At 42.5% G+C, this 25,141-nt stretch overlaps 2 protein-coding genes across 12 annotated transcripts in view; one reads left to right on the top strand and one right to left on the bottom strand.

Annotated features, from left to right (window-relative positions):
• Positions 1-25,141, top strand: part of NKIRAS1 (NFKB inhibitor interacting Ras like 1) — a 103,338-nt gene that overhangs the window by 26,361 nt on the left and 51,836 nt on the right. For 9 of the 11 annotated variants that reach the window (XM_074405725.1, XM_074405728.1, XM_074405723.1 and 6 more), the window contains 2 exons: positions 1,371-1,612; positions 8,122-8,214. In XM_074405725.1, the coding sequence (XP_074261826.1) occupies positions 1,371-1,612; positions 8,122-8,214 (335 nt within the window). Of the gene's footprint in view, positions 1-1,370; positions 1,613-8,121; positions 8,672-18,888; positions 24,819-25,141 lie in introns of those variants that run through there. The other 2 variants (XM_074405730.1, XM_039480340.2) reach the window with 2 other exon arrangements.
• The window catches only part of LOC101031220 (ubiquitin-conjugating enzyme E2 E1), an 85,878-nt gene continuing 69,517 nt past the window's right edge, over positions 8,781-25,141 (bottom strand). Inside the window, exons 4-6 of the mRNA XM_039480344.2 lie at positions 12,065-12,197; positions 10,802-10,949; positions 8,781-9,566 (exon numbers count right to left, since the gene is read on the bottom strand). Of these exons, the coding sequence (XP_039336278.1) occupies positions 9,469-9,566; positions 10,802-10,949; positions 12,065-12,197 (379 nt within the window). The 3' untranslated portion in view covers positions 8,781-9,468. The remainder of the gene's footprint in view (positions 9,567-10,801; positions 10,950-12,064; positions 12,198-25,141) is intronic.

Here is a 25,141-nt window from a genome sequence, read left to right as displayed (position 1 = left end):
AGACACATACATACATAATCAAATTTATGAACAATTTTACCTTTCTAAACACTGAATACATTCCTTATGAGTTATGTTGATGAAAGTAAATTTTTGGTTTCTCATGATCTCATCTGTGTATCATCATGTGGTTATTCCTTGTAATCTAATACTTATGGAGATTTTATGTAATCTAATGCTCATGGACACTTCATGTCGGGCACCGGGAACGAATCATTCTACACCATTTAGGTTGTTTAGGAAAACTGTAACTAGAATTTTCTAAAAACTTATATGATTGGGGATATAGGATGTTATCCATGTGATTTTACTTCTGGATATATCTCATTTATTAATTTTAATTATAATTTTTTTTTAGATGAATCTCTCTGTGTACTCCAGCCCAAGGTGGAGTACAGTGGCATGATCTCGGCTCACTGCAACCTCCACCTCCCAGATTCAAGCAATTCTCCCTGCCTCAACCTCCTGAGTAGCTGGGATTATAGGTGCCTACCACCACGCCTGGCGAACTTTTGTATTTTTAACAGAAACGGGGTTTTGCCATGTTGGCCAGGCTGATCTCAAACTCCTGACCTCAGGTGGTTTGCCCACCTAGGCTTTCCAATGTGCTGCGATTGCAGGTGTGAGCCACTAAGCCTGGCTTCATACTTAAATATGAAGGTGGTTACTGGGACTATACCCTACCTGTCTTATCAGATGTCTCTCTACTACGTATTAAAATTCAGAGAGTTAATCTTTTACCTTTAATTCCTTTATCAAAAAGGGCTTATTGAGTATTTGCTGTGTACACAGAATGGTTCCTTTCACTCAGTAAACTTAGAGACTAGTTGAAGAGACAAACTTGCATAAATGTAACCAACTGGTAAAATGCATCTTTAAAAGATGGTAAACAAGAAGGGAATTTTTGTTTTTTTACAGAAGAAATATATTTAAAAATAATTTTGTTTAGGCCGGGTGCAGTGCCTCACACCTGTGATCCCAGCACTTTTGGAGGCCAAAGTGGGTGGCTTGCTTGAGCCCAGGAGTTCAAGACCAGCCTGGGCAACATGGTGAAACCCCGTCTACAAAAAATACAAAAATTAGCTGGGCATGGTGGCACCTGTAGTCCCAGCTAGGAGGGACTACTTGGGAGGCTGAGGTGGGAGGATCCCTTGAACCCAGGAGGTGGAGGTTGCAGTGAGCTCAGATTGAGCCACTGTACTTCAGCCTGGGCAACAGAGCAGGACCTTGTTTAAAAAAAAAAAAAAGTAAGATGTGATTATTATATGTGGTAAATAGGAAACCTAGAAAGCCAGTTTCTAAAAGACAAGAAAATACTGAGCAATTGACACGGCTTAGCCAAAAAGAGTAATTTCATTTCTTAATCCCAGGAATGGAAGATTGTGAAACAATGGAAGATGTGTACATGGCTTCAGTAGAAACAGATCGCGGAGTAAAAGAACAGTTACATCTTTATGACACCAGAGGTCTACAGGAAGGCGTGGAGCTGCCAAAACATTATTTTTCATTTGCTGATGGCTTTGTTCTTGTGTACAGTGTGAATAACCTTGAATCCTTTCAAAGAGTGGAGCTTCTGAAGAAAGAAATTGACAAGTTCAAAGACAAAAAAGAGGCAAGTGGACATGTTAAAAATGCCAAATGTGAATTATGCCATGTAAATTACAGCGTAGACTTTTGGCTAGTTTATTTTCAGATCATTGCATTCTTAATATCTGTAAAACTTTTACAATTTTTTTTTCTTTCTTGTTTTTTGAGACGAAGTCTCGCTCTGTTGCTCAGGCAGGAGTGCAGAGTGCAATGGTGTGATCTTGGCTCACTGCAGCCTTTGCCTCCCAGGTTCAAGTGATTCTCCTTCCTCAGCCTCCCAAGTACCTGGGATTACAGGCGTGTGCAACCATGCCCAGCTAACTTTGGTATTTTTAGTGAGGACAGGGTATCACCATGTTGGCCAGGCTGGTCTCAAACTCCTGACCTCAAGTGCTCTGCTGGCTTCGGCCTTCCAAAGTGCTGGGATTATAGGCTTGAGCCACTGTGCCCAGTCTACAGTTTTTTTTCTTAACCCAAGAAATACAGGCCTGATTGAACTTACAGGACCAGAATTTGACTTTCTGCCTTTTGCTTGTTACCATGTACAAGCTGCATTTTAATGACTTCTTAAGTACTACATAATTCATTTCATGCTGTTTGGTATTGCTGTTTCCTTGCACTTTTTATTATCTCCTTGGGTACATAGGATTCTTGTCTTCAGCCTTACAAAAAAAAAAAAGAAAGAAACCTAATAATTATTGGATTCTACCCATATACCACTTAAACGTAAGATTCTTATGCCTTACAGTGGTCTGTAAAGATTGAGATTACCTGGCCCATGCCTGTCCTTTTCATCTTGTCTTAGTCATCTATCCATCTCTCACTATACTCCAGTGACACTGACACTCGTCTGCTTTCTGTTTTTTTCAACATGGTAGTTTTGTTCTCCTATTAAGCTTTCTCAGTTGCTTGTTTCCATGCCTGGAACTCTGTTATCTCAACTCTTTCTCCAGATCCTCACGTGGCAGACTCTTGATTGTCTAGGGAACCAGATAATATACTGGTTAACAATACTGGCTAGATGGTAGGAAAAAAACAAACAACAACAAAAAGTACTGGCTAGATGTTCTTAACCTAGATTTTTATATATTTTTGTTAAGCTTCTTATTTTGAGACAATTACAGAGTCACATGAAGTTTTAAGAAGTAGTACAGAGAGATCCCGTACCCAGTTTGCCCCAGACCTACCATCTTCAAAACTCTGGTACATTATAACCAGCATATTTGTGTTGATTCAGTCAAGATACAGAACTTTGCCATCACCACAAAGATCCCTCATGTTACCCTTTTATAGCTGCCCCAATTCCCTCCCATCTTCACCCCCGCCATAACCTTTGGTAACCACTAATCTGGTCTGCATTTTTATAATTGTGTCATTTCAAGAGTGTTACAGAAATCAGTGGTCCCCAACTTTTTTGGCACCAGGGGCCGGTTTTGTGGATGACAGTTTTTCCACAGATGGAGTGGGGGTGGTTTGGGGATGAAACTGTTCCTCCTCAGATCATCAGGCATTAGATTCTCGAAAGGAGAATGCACCCTGGATCCCTCACATGCACAGCTCACAGTTGATTCTTGAGCTCCTGTGAGAATGCCATGCTGCCGCTGACCTGACAGGAGGCGGAGCTCAGGTGGTAATGCTGTCGCTGGCTGCTCACCTCCTGCTGTGCAGCCTGGGTTCTATCAGGCCCTGGACTGGTACCAGCGCATGACCTAGGGGCTGGGGACCCCTGATTTCAAAGCATACAATATGTAATCTTTTGGGATTGGCTTTTTTCACTCACTTAATCATCTGGGGATTCATCCAAATCACTGCATGTATCGGTAGTTGATTTCTTTTTCCTGCTGAGTAGTGTTCCATGGTATGTACCAAACTCTTTTTAACCGTTTACTTGTGGTAGGACATCTGGGTTATTGATATGTAGAATATTAATTTACTTTGTGACTAGATACAATATTCACAAAGCTCAGTCTTTATTTTCTTCTGTGGACCTGTGTAGGCCACAGAAAAGATGTAAGACGGCATGAAGGCTCCTCTGCCCACTGTTTGCCATCTTTCTGACCTAAACAGGCAAGGCAAATGCTATAATTCTTTACTTGGGTATCCTCCAGAGACCCTTCTTTGCCCTACAGAAGTTGAAAGGTTAATGAACACTCATGTACTAGACAGTTAAATCTTGGCTTTTCTTCTCAGCTTTTCTGCTTCAATTTCCTCATCTGTAAAATGAGAATAATAGTACCTTCCTCACACGCTTCAATCCCCCCATAGTTATATTACTTCAGTGAATGCTTACTGCGCACCTACTATGTGCCAGGCGTTGTTCTAGGTTCAGGGAATGCGGTAGAGAACAAAACAGTCCATATCCCCACAAAGCTTCCATTTTGGGAGTGGGAGAGACAGTAAATAAATATATCTAATACATTACAAAGAGAGGGTGCTATTTTCTGTAGGGTGACTCAGCAGATATTTGAAGGGAGTAAAGAAGGAGGGAGCAAAGCTGATGTCTGGAGGGAAGAGTGCTCCAGGTAGAGGGAAGAGCAGTGCCAGGGATCTGAGGTTGGAATTTGCTTGCCATGTTCAGGAAATGGCAGAGAAGCCAGAGTGGGCTAGGAGGTGTTGTAGGTGATGAGGGCACTTTGCCTTTCACTTTTGGTGAGATCAGAAGGCGCTAGTTTGGGGCAAAGGAATGACATATGCCTTCATTTATATATTTTCATGTTTGGTTTTAAAAAATTGAATAGGTAATGTTTGCACATGGTTCAAAAATGAAAATCCTATATGAAAAGGACTGTTCAGTCTGGTTCCCACTGCTGTCCTCAGCCACCAAGATCCTGTACATCAAGCATGCTTTTTAAAATATTTTACCCCTTTACCAGTTTTGGGGCAGTTGTCCAAAGTTTCTTTCTATAAATACAAGCAAATAGGAGTATACATTAAAAAAGATTTTCCTTTTTTTTTTCCCCCTCTTATTTCAGACAGTGTCTCACTCTGTTGCCCAGACTGGAGAGCTGTGGCGTGATCATAGCTTATTGCAGCCTAGAACTCCTGGGCTCCGGTAACCTCCTGCCTCAGTCTCCTGAGTATCTAGGACTGCAGGCCTGCATCACCATGCTTGCCTGATTTTCTTTCCTTTTTTTTTTTTTTGTTAGTAGAGACAAGGTCCTGTTAGGTTGCCCAGGCTGGTCTCCAACTCCGGAATTCAAGTGATCCTCCTGCCTTGGCCTCCCAAAGTGCTGGGATTACGAGCATGAGCTACCGTGCCTAGCCTCTTTCCCCTTTCTGACACCAGGTAGCATACTATCCTGTACCTTCTATTTTTCATGTAACATATCTTGGAGCTGTTTCCATATCAGTACCCAGATTTTTTTCTTTTTTTCTTTAATTGTAGAGACAGGGTCTTCTTATGTTCAGGCCGGTCTAGAACTCCTGGTCTCAAACCATCCTCCTTCCTCAGCCTGCCACACCGTTGGGATTACAGATGTGAGCCATCACACCTACTCCCCATTTTTTTCCCTTGGTAGCTGATGTATAATACTCATTGTGTGGCTATAGATATATCATCCTTTTTTTTTTTTTCCTGGAGATGGAGTTTTACAACTGTTGCTCAGTCAGGCTGGAGTGCAGTGGTATGCTCTCCAATCACAGTAACCTCTACCTCCTCGGTTCAAGCGATTCTCCTGCCTCAGCCTCCCAAGTCGCTGGGAGTACAGGTGCTCGCCGCAATGCCTGGCTAATTTTTGTATTGTTAGTAGATACAGGGTTTCACCATGTTGGCCAGGCTAGTCTCGAACTTCTGACCTCAGTTGATCCACCCACCTCGGCCTCCCAAAGTGCTAGCGTTACAGGCGTGAGCCACCATGCCTGACCGTTTATTTAGGTAACACTGTGTTTCTATGCTAATGGAAGAAAACTGATGATGAGGGGACTAAGTGTTGGAGTGACATCCTCGTCCAGGTAGAGGATGGGTTTCAAGGCAGAGCGAATGTCCTTGGAAGATGGTTAGGTTGTTAGATGTGGTGGTGGAAGCATGTGGAAATTCTCTTCTAATTGCCTATCTTACTGAAACATCATCAGCTGAAAGGAAAGTGGGGAAGAAAGAGGAGATACTGGAAATTGTATGAGATGTCTCATTACAGAGTAAATGGATAAAATGTAATACATTTGCCGGAGAACACCAGTTCGTTTGAGATCAGTGGCATGATCTAGGCCAGCAGGGTTGTATGTTTTTCTCCAGCTATTCAGCTAAATGGTGTAGGCACCGAGTCTGGTTAACAGTTAACAAAGGAGGGGTTTCGCCAGGTGAATATGGTGGGATAATGGGGGCAAGGGAGTGAATAAAACTAGTCTAAGCTGGGTAAGGAGGAATGAAAGACATGAGTAGAGGGGAAGGACAGTGATGAAGGTAGTAGAGCCAGTGGGTTGTATGTCCTCGTGGTGGTTTAGAATTCTTGCACAGGGGGCATTGGGCATGACTGGGAAGGCAGGAGTCAGAGTGGGATGCCCAGAATTGAAATCATATAGAGCAGTTACAATGTCAAGGTCTAGGCTGGGTGTGGTGATTCACACCTGTAATCCCAGCACTTAGAGGGTCTGAGGCAGGACGACTGCTTGAGGCAAGGAGGTTGAGATCAGCTCGAGCAACAAAGTAAGACGCCATCTCTAAAAATTAAAAAAATAGCTGGGCATGATGGCGCACACCTGTGGTCCCAGATGCTTTGTAGGCTGAGGAGGATGATCAGGATTGCTTGAGCCCAGAAGCTCAAGGTTGAAACCAGCTATGATCAAGCCACTGCACTCCACTCTGGGTGACAGAGCCTGTCTCTTTAAAAAGAAAAAACAAAACAAAAAAATACAACAGGTCTAGGATGTGACCATGGGAGTGGTGAATGTCTAAGGTGAGGATGATGAGACCATTGGAGAAGTCAGTAAGAGACCGGGTTACTGGAGGCAGCATCTGCATGGCTAGTGAAGTCACTAAGAATTATGATGTGAGTAACCTCGAGAGTGGGTTGACCATGAGCCAGGTCTGTGATGAGGAGCTGAGGGGATGGGCCTGGGGTTAGTAGGTACAACAGACTGATAGCATCAGCCTTCTGCAGGGGTTTTAGGGAAGGACACCATTGGAGGCAGCAGTGAGGGACAAGGAGGACATCTTACCCTGACCTTGTGGTGGTGGCAGGAGGGGAGTGATAGAGCAAATGGGACTGCAAGGCAACGAGGAAAGAAGGTGAAGGGAACGTTCAAAGCAGAGGTGGAGGACGCAGTGGGGGTGGGTCTTGCTGAATTCTCAGGGGTAAAGTGAATTGAGTTTCTGCAGCTGGGAGGAGAGGGAGATGGAGGTCACAGCAGGGGATGTACATGAAGATGAAAATTTGAGTGAGGAAGAATGACAGGAGGGCTTGAAGGGTGAGATGAAGTATGAGATTTACCAAGAAAACTGGAGCTCTGGGCTCACTTTCATCCTGCCAGCAAGGCATGGCCTTACCTGGAGCACAGGGAGCTCAAGCTCAGCTTACAGGAAGGAAGAAAACAGTGGGTCCAAGGGCCGGTGAGCTACCTGCTGCTCCTCACAGGGGCCTTCTTTGACAGTTCTTGCTGCCCTCCCTCTACTGTCACAGCATCCTGTGTAATCTTTGTGGTCACTGTCTGAAAAGCTGGTTGGGGTCTCTCTTCTCCTCCCTGAGCTTTGACTGCTGTATTCCGGTCTGCTTTAGTGCCTGATGTGTAGGTAAGCATTTGTGTAAAATGTTCCTATTGGCTCATCTATTTTCCCCCTATACATTTAACAGATACTTAGCAGGCACCTTTTTAGTCCTGGGAATAATGTGAACACAACAAAAATTCCTGTTCCCATGGATGCAGAATTCCCACAGCTCCAGTTCTTACTTTGAAGTACTATATTGCAAGTCTCTCATACATCAAGTTACAGCCAAACTGAAATGCAGACACATTGAAACCAGTCTTTATCCTAGATGCCAATTTCCCAAGTCTATCTTCCATTCAGGCCTGAGCTGAGTAACTGTTAATTTTTTTTTTTATACCGGTAGCAAACTACAGAGCATCTGCATTTTTTTCTTTTTTTGAGTCAGAGTCTTGTGCAGTCACCCAGGCTGGAGTGCAGTGGCACCATCTCAGCTCACTGCAACCTCTGCCTCCTGGGTTCAAGGGATTCTCCTGCCTCAGCCTTCCAAGTAGAAGGAACTACAGGCACACACCACCATGCCCAAATAATTTATTTTCAGTAGAGACTGGGTTTCACCATGTTTGCCAGAGTGGTCCTGACCTTAAGAGATCTGCCTGCCTGGACCTCCCAAAGTGTGGGATTGTAGGTGTGAGCCACTGCACCCAGCTGAGAGGCTACATTTTTAACAAAAATGCATTAAGGAGTAAGGTGATATCCTAATACCCACTCACACTTGAGAATCAGTTTAATGAAGCAGTTCATTAAGTGAGATAGTTTTCCTCATGTCTCCATTTTGTCTAGGAACTGATGTTGACAAAGTACTAGTATGATCTTTTCAATCTGTTTTCTTTCAGGTAGCAATTGTTGTATTAGGAAACAAAATCGACCTTTCTGAGCAGAGACAAGTGGATGCTGAAGTGGCACAGCAGTGGGCAAAAAGTGAGAAGGTGAGACTGTGGGAGGTGACTGTTACTGATCGGAAAACTCTGATTGAACCATTCACTTTATTAGCAAGTAAACTTTCCCAACCCCAGAGCAAATCAAGTTTTCCTTTGCCTGGGAGGAAAAACAAAGGGAACTCTAGCTCTGAGAACTAAAAATCAGTAATTCTACAATTGTATGTTGAACAGTGATCGCCTTTAAGTGTCTGTGAACGTGGAGTAATATTACCGTTTAAAATAGGCCGTCTGTATCTACCTTTGGTCCTTAGGAAGATTCCTAAGGAAGTCATTTAATGCACTTTAGATGTTATAATTAATTACTTGGGCTAAGTTTATTATTGCCTGATATGAAATAATATATTCGTACTCTCATTGTTTGAAACCTGTCTTTGAAATGAGCACCTTTGTTTTTTATGTTGTACTTGTGAAAACAGTAAAAAGTTTGGGTAGTTATGCAAATGCACATACTTGTGTATTCCTCCCAACCCCAAGGTGTTTGAGAATATACCATATTCATTCTGTGTAACATTATGCAAAATGTTAAAGTAAACGAACATAGCAGTATTAGGTGGTGGTTTTCAATATTGTTTATTAGCACAGTAACAAATGCAGACTTTAGTAGTCCACAACATAACCAATCCACTGAGCAACTCCTATTCCACGCCTTACAGTTAACAGCTTAAGGTATTTCACTACAGGTTTTCACAAGTCCTGATTCAGACCTTTTTAAACAAAGCAGATTGGCATATAAAATAAAACAGTCCTTTTTATATGGTGTTTTACAGCCACGTGTCCACTTCATATATATGAGATGACAGTCTCTAAAAACTCTGTTTAAATATCAATGTTCCCTTCCAAGAAGGGAAAACAAATTCCAATTTTGTTTTAAACAAAAATTATGTAGTCTTACAGGGACTTTACATAAATGGCCATATGTGTAACCTGTGCAAAATTAAGCTGTTTTAAATTTACAGACTAAAAGCAACTGAACCCGAATGTCTAAATGTACATTCTTTTCCGTACTACATTTTAGCTAATATTGCAGAACTAATGACAATTTTAAAAGTTGCTATTACCAATTCTGTCTACTGTAGCAAGATACCTTAAGTTACAACAAAATCTTAGGAAATAAGACTGAATAATATCTGTTATAGAAATACCCTACTCTTTACCAACTTCCCACCCTCCCTGACCCCTTCAAAATCATAAGCAGCTCTCTTCTGTGACAGACAAATAATGTAAGAATTGTGAAAACCCAATTTATGTAGCGTATCTCTTGGTCCACTGTCTGGCCATTCTGTCATGTTCTGCTCTGTTGGTCATATACTGAGTGGCAATACTTCCCACCAGAGGGTCGGCTGGAAGAAAAGAATGTAGGTTACTTTGGAGAAAGGAAAAGAACATTTTAAACTTTAGCAAATCAATCAGTGACAGCTTGGGTAGACAGGTACAACAAAGTATGTGTGATCAAACCCATCTTTGAAACACCACCATGCTGGATGTTGTTCTATTAAAAATTTAAAAACGTGGGGGAAGAGGGAATGCTCAGGCTTCAGTGTACTGGTCAGTCTTTATCTTAGTTCATTCCATTTTTCTCCCAACAAACAACACCCAATTGGAGTGTCTGTACTCTTAGGTGTTAGGCTGAGTTCAATACAGACTGGAATGGTCAGAGCCCCAGGCTACAATGAATATCCAACTGTGTTCACGTCACCTTTAGTTCAGTGTCACCAATTACAGCATTGTGAATACTGTGAAGTCTTTGGGGCTGTTGCAATGCAACACTATTTACCTTTACAAGCTGGTTAAAGATCCAGGCTGCCAGGTCAAAACCTGGACCTCCAATTAAGTATAGTGTTTCTCTGAATCTTGGGATCTTTAATAACTAAATTTATATTTGCTTTACCTAGAAACTAATATATATACATATATACGTGTGTGTGTATGCATGTGTATTTGTATTGTGAATGTGTGGTGGTGGTGGTTTTTTTATACAGGGTCTTGCTTTGGCACCCAGGCTGGAGTGCAGTGGCATGCTTATGGCTCACCGCAGCCTTGAACCTTCTGAGTTCAAACGATCCTCCCACCTCAGTCTCCTTAGTACCTGAGACTACAGAAAACTCTCTTTTAAATGAAATGAAGTCCCAAAAAAGTCACAATAGTCACTTAAGTATTTAACAAATACCATTTTCAAAATTTGAGTGCCATCTCAGTGGGGAACTCCACAGGCACAGGTGAGGCTTGTGAGGCAGATGGCTCGACATTTATAAGTATATGATTTGTTTTATGAGAACTGTATGGGAAAATAAGCAACAGGAAAAATAGAAAAGGAAGAATGAAACTGTAAAAACCTAAGGCAAACTTACGTAAGTCTTCAGTTTAAAATACCTTGTTGCTAGAGTATACCGATTAATGAAGTTGTGTTTCTCAACTAGTAGATGGGACTTCTCTTGATTAAAACTTTCTTTGAAAAGCAAATTTTTATATTCACAAAGTTGTACAGAAAAATTAGTTTTGTCCTTTGAAAGCTTTTGAAAAGAACTATGTTTCAGGTGACGAAGAGTAAAACAAGGTAAAGAATTATTAAGCTTACCAGGATTACAGTCTGTGAGAAGTGAGCAGATAGAAAGGAGGACTTTAGAAATGGTTAGTGCTGGACTCCAATTGTCTTTCAATATGTCCAAGCAAATAACACCTTGACTGTTAATATTACAATGATAGATTCTCGTCCGAAACGTAACCTAAAAAATCAAGGAAGTGTCAAACAATATTTAAACAGCAAACAATTAAACTTTTTACTAAGTATTCTACTGAACGACCCTAATTAGAAACCAAAAAAACTCCCAGATATGTAGGTTTTAAAAAGGTGAATAAAAGCTGTTTTAATTAAAGCTGTCAAGAAAATAGACTTGTTTAATAAAGGTGATTAGAAAGTCTTCACTGATATCATTCATAGGAAACGTGTCAAGTTCTTTTAAAATGTTATGTCCACTGAAAGGTATACTTCCTAATTTCATCTTTGGCAATTTTAAATGTTTTAAATATTAACATCTCCAAGTTTGAATAGCTCATTGTTGGCTGACCTCTTGTGTTAGCTGACAGTACTACACTGCCTCAAAGTAAGCTTTGAGAAATACTGAGAAGCATAAATACGTCTTAAAAACCGGAGTGCAACATAATGGGTACACAAAGATAATTAAACAACATACTTAGCAAACAATGACCACACACCCAGAAAGCTTACCAAATTTGAAGAGATACCTATTTCTGCTTTTTTCTGACCTTTAGATCAGGTCCAGTAGACATCCTGTCTACCTAAATCACAGAATTTACTATTATGAAATCAAGTCTCCATGGATGCAGAGCCAGTCATGGGCAAGGGCCACAGCAGAACACAAGCCACAGGAGCATGTGTTATTTTGTTTGGGCTCTTAATTTTTATTTGTGAAATACACCGAAACACAAAAATTACCTGTAATTTTACCAATTTTTTTTAAAAAAGCGACTTTCAATTACTTCTTGTTGCTGCAATTGTACTTTTACCTGGCAGTCTACCTAATCCCCAAGAAGGGGTTTTCTTTCTGACTGAATGAGAATCACAGATGATTGAGTGTTAGGAGAGATGGGTGACTTGGGCAATCCCCACCTGTCCTAGAAAAAAATTGAGGCCTAGAGGTAAGGAACTGAGTAAGACCAAAACATGACAGGGAGGAGAACTGAATCCAGGCCTTTGGTAAGAGATTCTCATTCTCTAGTTGTTTATGATTTTTGCGATTAAACATTAAATTTAGAAAATCTCAACAGTCTCTCCCGTGGGAATTAGTAAATTTGAGCATAAATCAAGGAAATGTCTTACCTTTGGAGGCTTGAAGGGATATTCTGGTGTAAAAGTGATATCGAGAAAGAATACACCACCCTCATACACGGATCCTGGAGGCCCTAGAATGGTTGATCTCCATTCATAGATGTTATCGCCTTTGGGACCAGCACTGTGAACAGTACATCAACAGATAAGCAGATGGGGGCACTATGCCCTTTTTTTTTTTTTTTTTTTTTGAGATGAACTCTCACTCTTATCCCCCAGGCTGGAGTGCAATGGCGTGATCTCCGCTCACCGCAACCTCCACCTCCCACATTCAAGTGATTCTCCTGCCTCAGCCTCCTGAGTAGCTGGAATTATAGGCGCCTACAACAACACCCGGCTAATTTTTTATTTTTAGTAGAGACGAGGTTTCACCATGTTGGCCAGGTTGGTCTCAAACTCCTGACCTCAGGTGATCCACCCAACTTGGCCTCCCAAAGTGCTGAGATTACAGGCGTGAGCCACCATGCCCGGCCAACTATCCGAATTTTTACAGTGTATTAAAAAATATTATCTCTCTCCTCCCTTTTTGTTTACTGTGTAAATTCTCTTTATAAAACAAGTACCAAAACGGATGCAGAACTGCAACAAACCCATAGCCACTGTCAAGTAAACTGGATGATAAAAGAATGTTAAAACCATTCTAAGCCTACCTAGCTTTGAATAAGCAGGAAACTTTCCTCAGTTCTCAACCTGTCCTTGACACGTAGGAAAGTGTAAACAATACTGAAAATGAGAAACACATCTTAGCACCTAGAAGCTAAATTAGTGACAAATGACAGAAGATTTTGCTCAGAGCTATATTTATGACCATTTTAAGCATAGAAGTTTCATTTTCTGATCCACTAACTGGCTCCTCCTTGCTCTTCTATCTCCGCAATCTCACCTTCAAAGGAATCTAATAGATGGCCATACTGTTTACATTATAAACCATGTTAGCTGGGAGAAAGAGGGGAATGGTAAGTATCCAGTTACAGGCTATTCAATTTTCATTTCAACATGCATTCTATAATTGGGTTCTCTAAATATTAAGAATTGGGACATTCATCCAACCCTGTTAGCTGTTGTTATAAATCACTGTTACATACACTTGGGGCCACCATAATTTGGCCACGATACCATTCCAAAGCATTGTGTTGGCTTCTGGAGTGCCAACATAGTATATTCAAGTACATTAATAAAAGTTTTAAAACCTTAAAAACCTATAAAGAGCTTAACATACCTGCCCAAACCATTTGGTGGAGTACTGATCCTAAGAAGAGACAAACACTTGGGAAATGGTCTTGGTTATTAATTTTAAAATACCTTTCCGCAGCATGGCTATACCATATACAGAGTGGTTAATTTAGAAGATTCTATCTCTGAGGCTCCTCACACCTTCACTATGAACAGCTGTTTCAGGTACAATCGTGTTCCATGCTCAAGAGACTTGCATGATCCAGTCAATACTTAAAATCAGTTCCACAGACCAAGCAAAACTCTCTTAAATAAATGTATGATGTGTACTGGATTTATTCGCTCACTCACTGAATGCCCATGTACTAGGCAGAGGACCAAACATCAGTGGTTTTGATACTGAACAAGACAGACTCCTTCAAGATGCTCTCTGGTAACTGCTTAAAAAGTCTGATGCCTTCATTTAAGAGAAAGAAGAGATGAAGAGGGAGGGAACAGGAAGCCTGCCCATGGCCCTTATGTTCCCGCAGACCCACCACAGGTTTGTTCTTTCAGTCCGAAATTTGGTGGGAGAGCTCCAACAGAAACAGGTTAGGGGAATGAGCTGAGTGTGGAAGAGAAGCAGAGGGGAATGTAAGTTGGGGAAGGATGGGGCCCAAACTGACTAAGAGGCAGAAAGAGCTCAGACACCAACTGTCTACCTCACAGGAATGTTTTCAGAATAAAAAGCAATAAAAGAGGGAACCTGTGTAGAGCCACAGGCCCACAGTATTCTCTGATTAAATGGCAGTCATTGCCATTATTATTAATCCTTGAATATCTCTTTGTGATGGGTGTTCTCAGAAACTATTAAAGACTTGTTTTACTTTTTACTTTTGCTCTGCTACCCAGGCTGGAATGCCGTGAGTGGCCCGACCTTGGGTCACTGCAGCCTTGACTTCTGGGCTCCAGTGATTCCTCCCACCTTGGCCACCTGAACAGCTGGGACTACAGGTGTGCGCCACCACACCTGGCTAATGTTTTCTGTTTAATTTATATAGGTTGGGATCTCACTATGTTGCCCAGGCTGGTCTTGAACTCCTGGGCTCAAGCAATCCTCCTAACCATGGCCCTCCAGAGTGCTGGGATTGTAAGTGTGAGCCACTGAAAAATTTGTTTTAGATTAGATATAGTGAGTGATTTTTTTTTAACACTGTCTCCACCATGAACTCATACTTATTTTTGTGTTTAAAAAAGATGACTTCATGCTTTTACATGGTATGTGGCGGCAATTTTCACAAGGTGGAATGGAGGGAGAGCTCTTAATCAGCCGTCTCTAGAAATGGGCAGTAACTTCTCCAGTGAAATATTACCCTTACTGCTTCCTTTCCTGAGGTCGGAACTGGTTCTTGGTCATCATAAGTTTGCCTACCTGCCTACATGTTTGCATCCCCTCGAAACTTTTATGTTGAAATCCTAACCTGCAATGAGATGGTATTAGGAGGTAGGGCCTTTGAAGGTCTTAGGTTAGGAGGGTAGAAATCCTCATGAAAAGGGTTAGTGTTTTTAAAGAGAACCTTGAAGCTCTCTAACTTCTCTGCCATGAGGACACAGCAAGAAGACAGCTTTCTGGAAACCAAATGCACCCTCACCAGACCCGAAGCTGCCAGCACCTTCATCTCCTACTTCTAGCCTCCAGAATTGAGAGAAATAAACTTCTGTTGTTTATGAGCCATCCAATTTATGGTACTTTGTTATAGCAGACTGAAGTAAGAAAGTCTACAAACGCCAGCCGATACAGCTGTGACACCTGGAGTTCACTGTTCAATAGAGCGCAGCTAGCTGAAAAATGCACTATGTATGTAAATAATACAGAGGCTGCGGATAAAGAAAAACGCTCTTTTATCTCCAAGAGTTCATTCAGAGAAGCTAGGCTCTCAAAAATCCAGTACTGACACTATTCCAAGCTGCCCCCTGAAAAAACACCAGTGCTCAGGAGTCAAACTGTTCACAGTCAACTTGGTAATGCTAAGAAACCAACCTAGAAAAAAAAGTGAGGGCAGTCTAACCCTAAAGGTGCCATGTTGGCTGGGCCCAATTCTGCTGGTCCCTTAGTATACAAAAAAGATAAAGCTTTACCAACATGTCACTACATGCAGTTTTATGGATTGAACAGAAAATTGGTGGTTCCCGGATTTCACTGTGCATCAGGGTCATCGATGGAATTTTAAAGATTAAAGATTTCTAGACCCCACCCCAGGCCCAATGAGTTCAGAATATCTAGAGGGGGACCCCAGAATCTATATTTTAGTGCCCTGCCCTGCAACCATGACCTTTAAGCAGGTAGTCTGCATTTGGGAACCACTGCTACAGGTTACTAGTGGGACCACCAGTTAGGAGCATAAGCTTTAACATTTTACAGCTTGCCACCTGTGACAGCTTATCACCTGCGATATAACCAGAACTCCAATTAAGATCACTATCTCTCTGTAATATGCTTGCAGTTTGGGTGTTGATTTTTTTGAAACTTCAGAAAAAAAACTAGAGAAAATGTAAGGAATCAAGTACACAACAACTACGTAACAACACATGTATTACAGTTAAACTTCAAAACTGGAGAATAAAGGTGCAATATAATACGAAAAGTAATTCAGTGCTAACTGAAATAATATCAAATGTAGTTGACCCTGAAGAAAATTCAATAGTGAGGGATCCTCAGGAATTACTGCGAGACCGAGCATTGTTACCTGAGTATCACACTTTAGTCACTTAAAGCTGCTATTGGATCAATTCAGGTAGCTTTTGGTCAATGTGTACTTTCTTAATCAGAGAATCAAACAGAAAAATTCTCATACAGGGGCCTACAATTTCCTTTTTTTCCTAAGTTCTCACTGGAAATGTTAGGATCTGATGGTCTACAAAGTGCGCAGGGTGGAGGGCAATGGTAACAACTCTCAGAAGGCCAGTGTCAGAACACGGAATCAGAGCAGCTTGACTTGAGGCTGTTCAAGGGAACGGTCTGTTCAAGGCATCCCACCTATTTCTCGATAAAATGATCAGGTTTGCCCTCAGGTCACCTAAGTACACCCTTTACTAACCTCCTCTCTCCTCCAGAAGACACTTTTGGTTCCACGACAAGAAATAAAACTTTAAACACTGGTTGAAGTATACCTTAGAATGCTATGTCACTTAAATTATTAATTCAGATGATTAGAGAGTATGGAAAATCCTGAATTGGGAAAAGGAGGGGGGGTGAAATTAAGATATTAAAGGTGGGAACCAAAAAATACATTCATAATTCATAATTTTGCATTAAGTCTACCCTGTCTTCACCTGGGCACTCATTTTAATTGGGATTCTCTAAACTGGGTCATCTCATTTTTATATAATACAATTTTTTAAAAATGGCCAACCAAAGTATTATTGGGGTTATTACAGAAATAAGTAGAAGACTGTGCTTCCTTTAAAAAACCCACTTATCCCTGTTTGAAGACGTTGACATTTAACTACGATTAGAACCTTTGCATGAGAAAATGTAACTGAGAAAGGGAAGAGACTGTGCCTATCCTTTTCACGTTTTCAGATACAGAGATTTAAGGTTTATTTGTAACTAAAACACTTTTCAAAATTTAAGTAGAATACATACAAGGCAAAAAGAAAAAAGGTAACAGTTTTTTTCTTCTGATGGAAATACACACACTTTGGTACAGATTTTAAGAAAAATGATGGTCTTTTCTACTTTAACACAGTACTTTCTTCTTTCTAGAAAGGCTTCGACTTCATACAGTTACATAAACATTAGGGCAGGGATGGCCATGAGCCACAACACTTCTGTCAGTACAGGAAGCTGTGTCTGTTATCGGATAGGAAACTCTCCATTGAGCAAACGCAATCAACAAGGACTCACTTCTGACAGCTTTTCCTACAATCCTGGAGACATCTTCTCTCTAATGACCACTGGACAGGGTGGCTACACATCTTAGAGCGTCAATATTAGATTGATGACTATACACAGTAAAAAACGATCAACTGGTAATACCTTTTGCTTGACACATATACGTCTTAAACAGCATTTGCACGGTATAAAATGTACTGCAGGTCACTTGAGGTTTTAACAAACCAACTGTCCAAGATGTCAGCGCAGTCTTACTAGAATCTGATGTGTTCCCTGGATTGACTTAAAATCTTCCAGGATTACTCCACAAAGTAACATTTAGGTTTTCTTTTTGTTTTAAAATCATGTTGTGAGTCTTTCTCCATCCCCATTCTCAGTACAAACTTATTACAGAACACTGTTCTTCCATCTGAATGGTCAGAAACCAAATCTGGGTTTCAGTCTCCAAATGGCATGATTGAGTTCTTTTAAAGAACATCCTGAAGCAAAGAACATCCTGAAACTTAGAAAATGTGTGTTTTTTTTTGCGTCAGTCTCACTGTGTCACCCAGGCTGAAGCACAGTAGTGTGACTTCCTGGGCTCAGGTGATCCTCCCACCTCAGTCTCCCCAGCAGCTGGGCTGCTGGGACTAAAGGATTGTGCCACTATACCCAGCTAATTAAAAAAACATATTTATTATTTTTAAGACGGAGTTTAACTCAAGTCGCCCAGGCTGGAGTGCGGTGGTGCCATCTTGGCTCACTGCAACCTTGGCCTCCCAGGTTCAAACGATTCTCCTGCCTCAGCCTCCTCAGTAGCTGGGATTATAGGCATTTATCAAGCTCAGCTAATTTTTGTATTTTTAGTAGAGACGGGGTTTCACCATGTTGGCCAGGCTGGTCTTGAACTCCTGACCTCAGGTGATCTGCCCGGCTCAACCTCCCAAAGTGCTAAGAGCCACCGTGCCCTGCCTAATTTTTAAATTTTTTGCAGAGACAGGCTCTCACCAGGTTGCATAGGCTGGTCTAAATTCCTTGGGCTCAAGTGATCCTCCCACCTGGGCTTCCCAAAGTGCTGAGATTCACAGGTGTGAGCCACTGTGCCTGGCCAGAATCCATTTTTTAAAGGTATCTTTCTACCAAATGAATTTTTACATTTTTATTGGGAGAGAGGACCCTTGCCTATAAACACATAAATCATAATTCAGGTATTATTCTAGGCATAATTTTAGAAGGCTTAGTTATCTCCTCTCATACCCTAGAAAAAAAGATGAGAGGATGAGAGGCTGGGAAGATAGAAGATAAGCATGTTAGGAACAGGTGGGCAGCTGGGCAAGCACCACAGAGCCACACGGTGCCCACCTGGTGCCCTGTCCTCCACCACTGCCCAGGCCTCCCTGGTGTCCACGGACAGGTATCAGAGCACCTCCCAGCTGCTGGGAGAGACCCTGAGTGAAAAGGAGGGAAGGACAGTTAGTCTTCTAAGCTGGATCACCTACGAAGAGAAGTTCTAAAGCAAGAAGAAAGCATTTCAATGTGGGACATGTATTTGCAGCAGGAAATTGGGAAACGGACTGTCAGACCAGACTTCTGTCCTGTCCAGCCTGCCTTCATTTCAGTCCTTCCACAGTTATTCCGGGTTTGTACTATGCTAGGAAGAGAACTGTCGTACACAGGCTGCAGTGCGTGAATCTGTATATACCGTACCTACCCCAAAGATTGAACACTGAGAAAATTAAGGTAACCTTGGGAAATTCTAAGACAGTTACTTTTCGCTTCTGGAATGTAGGTGTTCAGGAGAAATTAAGGCCACTGTGGAAGTCATACGCCAGATGCACAGATGTCACTGTGTTTGTTGTGAACTCTACAGATGAGGAAAGGGTGGAAGAACTTCATGAAATAACCAGGAAATAGAAAATCAAGCGGTCCCTGTACTCACAGCTGCTAACAAACAAGACTCCAGGAACTCATTCTCTCAGAAATGGATCAGCGGTTGGTAGTGGGAGAACTGCGCTCTCAGCTCCTTGGCATCTGCAGCCTACCTGTGCAATCACAGGAGATGGGCTGAAGTGGCAGTCCCCGGCCCTTCTGGACCCAGGGACTGCTTCTGTGGAAGACGGTTTTTCCACAGGTGGCAGGGGGCGGTGGGATAGTTTGGGGATGATTCAAGGGCACTGCATTTATTGTGCACTCTCTTTCAGTTAGTATTACATTGTGACACCGAATGAAATTGTACAGCTCCCCATAATGCAGAATCAGTGGGAGCCCCTCAACTTGTTTTCCTGCAACTAGATGGTCCCATGTGGGGGTGATGGGCAGCAGTAACAGATCGTCGGCATTAGATTCTCATAAGGAGTGTGCAATGTAGATCCCACGCTTGAGTAGTTCATGATAGGGTTTGTGCTCCTAGGAGAACCTAGGGCCGTTGCTGATCGGAAAGGAGGCGGAGCTCAGGCAGTAATGCCAGCAACGGGGAGTGGCTGTAGGTCGCTGGCTGCTATCTCCTGCTATGTGCGTGGTTCCTACGGGGTCAGGGACCAGTATGCGGTCTGCGGCCCAGGCGCTGGGGAACCCTGGGCTGAAGGGAGGACTTGAGACAAGTACATGATAATAATTAGAAGAAAAATGTTGTGGCAACAGAAAAAGAAATGATGAATATCGCTACCTTTTTATCTGTGGGGAGTAGGTTTTCTCTGGTCTGATTTGACAAATGAAGACCGTGTACAGCCTGGTTTGCTTGTCTGCCCTCTATTAAAGCTATTAAAGCTTTGTTTGGTTGAGTCATCAGATGCCCAACGCTGTTGCTTCGTGGAAGATGAGTAAGTGCAGTGCTTCTTCAAGGGGTCTCTAGCCTACCCCACAATCTTTTGGTCGTACCATTTTGGGAAGCCAAGCAAGGACAGTAAACTGACCAGAGCACAGTTGTGACATGTGACCTGAAGTCAGTGAAATAAAACTTTAAAGAGTGGGGAAAAAAGAGACACGTGGACAGCAGCAGGAAGTAAGAATGAAGAAAGGGGCAGGGGCGGGGTAGCACCCGTGCTGGCATATTTCAAAAAAGGGCAGAGGCTTGGGACCAACTGAATTGGAAGCTCACTTCCACCTATTTGAAAATCTCAAGTAATCCTTGATATTATCTCACAGTACAATGACTAATGTTTCGTAAAAATAAAGAACTGGCACTTGGAGTAAGCTTTATCATCATCCTCACAAAGCCAGCAGTGGCACAGACTGCTCATTAGCTACTGCACGGCTATTGTCCTTTTGTCTGTGGAAGCTTCACGATAAGCTTCTATGTCACTTATCTAAAGTACATCATTCATGCCACAAAACCCCGCAAACACCCATATTTCAACAGTAGCCTCAGAGCAGCGGTTCTCAACTGGAAGTAATTTTGCCTCCTACCTCACCCCCTGGCATCTGGCGATGCCTGCAGTCATTCTGAATGTCACAAATGGGAGGGAGAGTGCTAAAGGCATCTGGTGGGCGGAGGCATCCTACAATGCAGCAAACGGCCCTCCCGAAGAATGTCAACAGTGCCGGGGTTGAGAAACCCTGCCTTAGAGAAAATGTGTTCAAGGTTCAGCTAGTAAAGGGAAGAGCTGCAATCTGAATCCCAGCTGTTAAGACTCCGGTGCCCAGTCTTATTTTTTTCTGTCTAGTATACCAAAACATCAATATATATGGTTGTTAATTATTATTCAAAGTTAGATTTGCATATACCCTGAGTGTTCTATAGACTGATATTCCAAGTGTTGCCTCTGGACGAGCAACATCAGTATCTCCTGGGAGTCTCTCAGAAATGCAGGCATCAGACTCTACCTCACACTCAACCAATCTGCATGTTAACAAACGATTCTTATGCACATTAAAGTTTGAGAAGCCAGCTATAGAGGACATCAAGGAGCAGTGAATACCAACTGCTTCTTTTTTGGAGACAGTGTCTGAGTGTAGAGGCTCAATCACAGCTCACTGCAGTCTTAAACTCCCAGGCTCAACGATCCACCTCAGCCTGATCCACCTCAGCCTTGTCAGTTGATGGGATTCCAGCTGTGCATCACCACACCTGGCTGATTTGTGAATTTTTGTAGAGACAGGGTCTTGTCAGGTTACCCAGACTGGTCTTGAACTCCTGGGCTCAAGCGATACCTCTGCTTGGTCTCCAAAAGCACTGGCATTATAGCAGTGAGCCACAGTTCTGATTTTCTAGATTTAAATCACCAGTTGTATTATTTCACTTCCTCCTCCCTTGTCTACCATTCTTTGCACACCAACCCTGGTAATGCCTAGCTCTATTAAGACAAAAAACCCGCCGGGCGCAGTGGCTCAAGCCTGTAATCCCAGCACTTTGGGAGGCCGAGGCGGGTGGATCACGAGGTCAAGAGATGGAGACCATCCTGGTCAACATGGTGAAACCCTGTCTCTACTAAAAATACAAAAAATTAGCTGAGCATGGTGGCACGTGCCTGTAATCCCAGCTACTCAGGAGGCTGAGGCAGGAGAATTGCCTGAACCCAGGAGGCAGAGGCTGCGGTGAGCTGAGATTGTGCCATTGCACTCCAGCCTGGGTAACAAGAGCGAAACTCTGTCTCAAAAAAAAAAAAAAAAAAAAAAAAAAAAAAAAGACAAAAAACCCAAACTGTATTTACATAATGATTGTATGAAAAAAATCCAATTACATCTATATTCTCTATGACAAACACACACTAAAAATCCATTCCTGATTTACTCTTCTATTGCTAAGAAATTCATAGAGAAGATAAGCCACGAAGGTAGCAATCTACCGGAGACAGCGGGTGGAAGCTGCCTTCTCCATGAGATCTACTTCGTACATTCTTATCCTCAGCATCCTTTCATAAAACAGTCATCATTTGTAACCTAGAAGCGAGTGGCAGAAGGAACTTGAAAAATGAGAAAACCTCACTAAAGAAACTATAGGGTGGTGACATGATTTTGTAAGTACTATTAAAGCAAGGCCACCACTGCCATAGTCCTAATAATGAAGTAAGAAGGCCTGCTCACATAAGGTGAGGGGAAGAGGAAAGGAAGAGGCGCTGGCACTGTGAGGAGTATACCATTCAGGCAACTATTCCTTGGAAGGAACATGCAGACCTAGAGCCAACCTAAAGGGCTCCCCAGAAAAGCTGTTACCCACACACAAGAATTCACATTAGCTGGCCAGGCGCAGGTGCTCACGCCTATAATCCCAGTACTTTAGGAGGCGGAAGTGGGGGGATCACAAGGTCAAGAGATCAAGACCATCCTGGCCAACATGGAAAAACCCCGTCTCTACTAAAAATACAAAGACTAGCTGGGCATTGTGGGCACCTGTAGTCCTAGCTACTTGGGAGGCTGAGGCAGAAGAATCGCTTGAACCTGGGAGGTGGAGGCTGCAGTGAGCCGAGATCGCACCACATCTGCCAGCCTGGCGACAGAGCGAGACTCTGTCTCAAAAAAAAAAAAAAGAAAAGAAAAGAAAAGAAAAAGAACAAAGAATTCACATTGGTGGTATCCACTGCATCTAGGAAGTTATAAAGGAACATGGTGGGGCTAAATCGCAGGTGTATCTTCCTAAATACCGGAAGGAGGCTGTCCCAAGCACTTAGGATTTCAAACAGCTTGGCCACTGAATGGCCTTCCAACAAAGCCTTCCACAAGTCTTATGATACCTACACTGAGGAAATAGTGCCTACTGTCTTCCTCCAGCGTAAAGTGGGTAAACTTCCAAAGGAATTTTTGACGTAACTTTTTGTGACGCACAAGGATGATCTGTGGCCTGTGGAAGCGACAGAGTTCATTTAAAAAATTTGTTCCAGGCCGGGTGCGGTGGCTCAAGCTTGTAATCCCAGCACTTTGGGAGGCCGAGGCGGGTGGATCACGAGGTCAAGAGATCGAGACCATCCTGGTCAACATGGTGAAACCCCGTCTCTACTAAAAATACAAAAAATTAGCTGGGCATGGTGGTGCGTGCCTGTAATCCCAGCTACTCAGGAGGCTGAGGCAGGAGAATTGCCTGAACCCAGGAGGCGGAGGTTGCAATGAGCCGAGATCGTGCCATTGCACTCCAGCCTGGGTAACAAGAGCGAAATTCCGTCTCAAAAAAAAAAAAAAAAAAAAAAAATTGTTCCAAACCAGGAAGAGAACAGATTTGTCTGAGTATTTACACAGAATGCTATAGTCATTTGGATACAATCTTTTGCGCACCAGAGTTTAAGTCTCTAGAGAGTAGTAATTTCCCACCCATACTACAGGACTTGGCATACTGGCAGTTACCAATAATTAATTAGATGATCAAATACGTACTACTGTTTGGGATTACACAACAGTGGCTCCAAATTAGGTTAAGTAGTTAAAACATCATAAAAGCCCAATCTTGCTGAGTTAGTCACTCAATGGTAGGTTTTACTATCTATGTATGCTGCTGCTCCAGTGACAAGCCAGCACATCTGGAAATCTGCATTCCAATATTGAAAAAAAAATTACATGCACATAGAGTAAGGACATTATTTTTTAAAAGAAAACTACTTCCAAGTAACTTGTAAGTAAAGGGTGAAGATGACTCCAGTAGGGATGACAAAAGAAGAGCAAACCGACACAAAAGTGGACATTAGGGGATCACTCTTAACTCGGGAGGCCTGAATGAGGAGTTACTAGCACAGTGAGCTACAGAAACGCACTTTCCTTTCTGGCCTGTCAGTGGAGCAGTGGGGGTAGGTAGCAAGCAAGTAAATGACAAAACCAGTTCATTGCCAAGGGCCCAAAAGAAGGAGGAGCTGGAGGGGGGTACAGCAACCATTAGAATTAAAGTAAGATCAGTATCCCAGTGTCTTGAAAGCCATTTTCCTACGTAAGATGAAATGTGTAGGTAAACAGCAGGAACTACACAAGCCTGACTTGGAACAATTCTAATCTGCCCTTTCCCTCAGGAAGATAGAAAAAACAAGTCAGGACAGAATCCAATGCTGTGTGTGCGGTGAGGACTCCTCCACTTCCACTCAAGAATCCAGAGCCAGGGTATCTGGTATCTGCCTTAAGGTCGAGTCCAGATTTTTCAGTTGCAATGCTTATGCTACCATATATAAAACTACTGTTTAAATGAGTAAATACCAATGGGTTATCAGTCTCTGGTCCTTCGGTTCACAGGGCACGACCACCTCTTCTGTTGGGATGATTAACTGTATTGTGGATTACTGAGAGTCAGCTGGGGGAAAAGCAGAGCATCTGGTCCAGACATTGTGAGGGGAGAAGTACTCTTGCTGACACCTCTGTCTTCCACTCACTTAGTGCTGATCCCCAAAAACAGTTGTGTCACAAAGAAAGTTGTAAAAGGACACCAACATGCTCCTAAAGGAACTCAGTAGGTTTTACTCAATTCTAGGAAAAGATTCTGGCACACATCTTTGATTATGAAATTAATTTTAGCTAAGGTTTCCCACTGTACTCACACTCAGCTCCTATGCAGCTTCCACACCGCAAGTGCTGCCAATCTCAAACTCCACGTGGGGCAGTCAGGGGGCTGCTAGGTCAGTGGGAAGTGACACAAGTATAAACGCGCAGCAAACGGACTTACAGTATCTTGCTACAAAGCAGAGATGTGCGAACAATCTTGCACAGTCATATTTTTGGTCACTGTGTGATTTTTGTGTGATGTGAATCTATGATTATTGTTTCGTAAAGCCTTTATTTGGTAATAAAAATTTTCAGTTTTTTTATTGCCCATTTTTGCTTTCAAAAGTGTTCTATAACTTGCATGTTACGTGGTTACATCCTATTTGTGAAGGAATCAGAACACTTTCCTGCACTGGTCAATCAGCCTGAAACTTTCCTGCCTGTCTCTTAATTCTGACAATTTCGCTGCCGTGTCAACGTCCACTTGCACCCTCCCAGTGCTATGGGGCTTCTCATCCTAGGTCCAGCTCCCTGTATCTTCCCTCTGTACAGACCTCATGTGAATTTGGAGGATAAAGATGCCTTCAGCTGAAGGTAGCATTTTCATCATCAGGGAAAAACTAGCCAGTTATCCAAAGACCCTTTCAAGGGAG

This window comes from Saimiri boliviensis, chromosome 9 (genome assembly GCF_048565385.1).
Source record: "Saimiri boliviensis isolate mSaiBol1 chromosome 9, mSaiBol1.pri, whole genome shotgun sequence".
NCBI lineage: Eukaryota > Metazoa > Chordata > Mammalia > Primates > Cebidae > Saimiri > Saimiri boliviensis.
Note: the sequence above shows the minus strand (reverse complement) of the source record. Positions and strands in the feature narration are given on the sequence as shown.